Source organism: Dendroctonus ponderosae, unplaced genomic scaffold, assembly GCF_020466585.1.
Source record: "Dendroctonus ponderosae isolate FM_Combo_2020 unplaced genomic scaffold, Dpon_F_20191213v2 Dpon_F_20191213_2, whole genome shotgun sequence".
NCBI classification, from domain to species: Eukaryota; Metazoa; Arthropoda; class Insecta; order Coleoptera; family Curculionidae; genus Dendroctonus; species Dendroctonus ponderosae.
Window position 1 is genome coordinate 14,000,336 of NW_026018165.1, and position 3,535 is coordinate 14,003,870.

The following is a 3,535-nucleotide window of genomic DNA, read 5'->3' on the forward strand; positions in this document are numbered from 1 at the left end:
TAGACTTTTTACGATACCTTTTTTAACCATTATTGGGTGATTTGAATCGAAATTCAAATATCGGTTAGTATGAGTAGGTTTTCTATAGACCAAGGCTTCGAAATTGTTTAAATTTTTCTGAATTAGTATATCGAGAAACGGAATTTGGTGATTTTGTTCTTTTTCAATAGTGAATTTAATTGTTGGTTCTTTATTATTCAGATAGGATAAAAATTCATCAAGTTCTTGTTCGCCATGACTGTAAATGGAGAATACGTCATCAATATAACGCCACCAAATTATTGGTTTAAATTTGTATTTATTAATGAAAGTTGATTCAAAATTTTCCATAAATAAATTACTAAAAAATGGGGATAGTGGTGACCCCATAGATTTATAAAATGATTTATTTAGGAGCTTATTCAAAGAAAAGAGACTAGAAGGTTTTTTGTTTTCAACTTCAACAGTTAAATGCTTTTAGCCTCAGTTTGATGATGCTTCGATTCAAATAAATCAAATTCGCGCAATTTTCATGCCACTCGCCGTCTTCAAATGATCAATCCGTGTTTGTTCCAGATCGTGGACGGAAATGGAAAGACGGACGTATCCAACAGGAAAGAGCCAGGAATGTATTGCGGCGAGAGTGAACAGCCTCAAACGTTCATGTCGGAAACGTCCTTCGTAAAGATGCTGTTCCACGTGGAAAATTTCACCGATCAAACGTATTTCAGCTTCGATACGAGGGCGGAACAGCAACTGGTCGTCTATTTGCGATATGGTCAACATCCGGAACTCTACCCCAATAGACGTGGAGAAGTTGTGCAAGGGTATGTCAATATATTATGCATTATCTGATTATTGTCTGTTCGATTACCTGCTCGCAATGTGCAGCTGATGCAGGCATTTGAAAGAAATTGCTTGTTTTCGTTTACTATTTTCTCGGTTTTGGACATCTTTCGGTCCTAAGAATCTTCTTGCTAAAGACTGAATATGGGCAACAGATCAGGGCTCTTAGACAAAGAAAAATTATATGAAACTGTTGACTTTCTTTTTCCGCAACTTTCCATATTTTCTGCTAGTTTCTCTAATCATTTTTCTGGCCCATTTTAGTTCGCGAAAAAATGATAAGTTTTGAATAAAATTCTACTGTTCTTTCAGCATTGAGCACAAAGCTTTACGGTTTCTTAAAGTGGCGAACTACAAGTAAAAGCCTCTAAGTTTTTCAAAATGCTGCTTTTCCGTCCGCTAATCCACACACAAAAGAGTGCTTAAGTAGTCGATTTAGATCTCGAAATATTTGGGCTTGAAAATGCTGAGAAATGTTTGTTCTTTTATCCTTGGATTTCATCATGCTTCTAACTTTTTTTACTACTCAGCTATTTTCAACTATTTCGTACATTCACAATTTTACAAATACTTACGGATTTGTTAAGAGGCGAAGTACAAGAAAACGCTTCTATTGTGTTCAATCTTTAAAAATATATTAAGATCGACCAATTCAAAGTTCAAACAAATTAAGTTACGACAAATTAAATTCGGTATTTTTCGATACCAAAATATGGCATTTGGTGAGGTAAATAGTTTTTTAATTTGTTATTTTTATTTTAAGAGGTTGAACTCGGTTTAACCATATTTTTTTTAATAAAAGCTAACTTCATGTACGCATAATCCACACACAAAGTAATACTTTGGATTGGGGAATTTGGATTTGAAAAGGCTGCTTTTTTGTTATTTTTAGTCATGCTGCAAAATATTTTTGTCAATAAATCTGACCGTAAAAAAAATGCTGAAATAATTTTTCTTCGCCGAAATATAGCTTGACGTCCTGAATAAGAAAAAAAATCTCTTTAAAAAGTTAAAAATATTTTTTCGGATTTATAAATTTTTCAAAAGCTTCAATCTTCCGTTAGCTTACTAGAACATATTCCATTTTTAGTTGCATTTCGTTGCAAAATTTATCAAAATATCTTAAAAATTGCGATCCTACTTGCTCTTTCAATAATGAAGCTTGGGGTTTATACAAATTTTCATACTTAAACTTTTTTACTTTATATATTTTGTTTACTAAACACTTCCTTGCAGTCTTAACAACAATATATTTTCCTCAATAGAAATATTTGTTCTTGTCCATTAGGCGCGTCCAAACCTAAATTCACTTGTTTCAAAAGACAATATCTACTTTTAGAGATAAAATGTATCAATTTGAGCAACAAAACACAGCAAAGAAGAAATTTGTCTTCATTATATTTCTTCTGTTAACCACTTTTTGTTGAGCTACATTTTCACAATAACCAACTAAAAACACTTGCAATAAAGTTTGAAATTCATACAGAACTTAACTTCAAAAAGTTTGTAAAAAAGTCCATTGTTCCCGTAGTGAAATTCAATTTAAATTGAAATGTGTCACACTTTAAGCATACTAAATATAATAAGTCCAGGTCTTCATGAAAGTGTACGATTTGCATGCAAGTTGCTTTGCTCTCTGCAGTCAGGAGCTAAAATAAAAATCGATTTTTTCGTATATGGAAATTCACTTCGGAACGAAATACTTACGAAAACACGAAAATAATCAGGCCAAAATTTGCAAATTTATGTTGGACTTTTATTATTTTAGATTTAATTGCAGAGTTTGTCCCATTTTCTTTTGTAGTAGTTGGAACATCCAGAACAAATATGTAAGTATGGGAATTTCATTACCAACTTAAGACTCAACTTGTAGAAGGATTAAATCATGATCGTTTTGTATCGGGCTGGTAAACACATAAAACCCCGTTAAATTGTTGCTAAGTATCCGAATAAAATTGCGTTATTATTGTAAAAAGTGCTTTTATAGCTTTTTCAAATACTTTCAATATATGAAACTTTTGCAATTTTCAAAACTTGAATTGCGACGTAAAAAAAACAAGTTTTTTAATAAGCCATCCAGCAAAAACCTAACTTAAAAAAACTTCTTATTACAAATAATTTACAATGATTTCAAAATGCTCATGCAAATAAACTGAAGCATTTTGTGATTGAAATGCCTCTTACTTTTCTGCATGCAAAATTTAATAATTCCAGCTAAATAAAACAGAAATATTTGCAGCTCGTGAACTAAACTGGTAAATCGATAGCATTATACCAAAAACAGTTTTGCGGAGTTTTGCATACAAAGGGTTTATAAATGATAAAACGAATTAAATTCTTTTAATTAAATCGAGTGCGTTGAATTCCTTTGTTAAGGGTTTGCCGACTTAATTATTTTATTTACTCGTTAAATAATTTCCATTTGTTGAAAGCCGTTCCTCCATCTCGGCGAGTCAAAAGTGACTCAATGGCCCAGAATTTATCATATTTTATCAATAAATCCCTATTTACTTTACTACTTGTTTAATGAGGCAAATTAATGAGCGCTCTTACCAAAGTCTCGGTTTACGTTGAAATAAAGCAAAATTAAATTTGCTTCTTAATTTAGGCGTTTAGTTTGAGTTAGAGATTTGGTTCAATTATTGGCTGTAGTTTGACGACTTGCGAACTTACTCTGCTACGTGACTAGAGGGTGTAATTAAATTTAAAT

The 3,535-nt window shown here is 31.8% G+C and overlaps 1 protein-coding gene across 1 annotated transcript in view; it reads left to right on the forward strand.

Moving 5' to 3' along the window:
• LOC109544664 overlaps positions 1–3,535 on the forward strand; it is an 18,478-nt gene that overhangs the window by 5,590 nt on the left and 9,353 nt on the right. Inside the window, exon 3 of the mRNA XM_019914976.2 lies at positions 556–806. Coding sequence (XP_019770535.1) covers positions 556–806 — 251 coding nt within the window. The remainder of the gene's footprint in view (positions 1–555; positions 807–3,535) is intronic.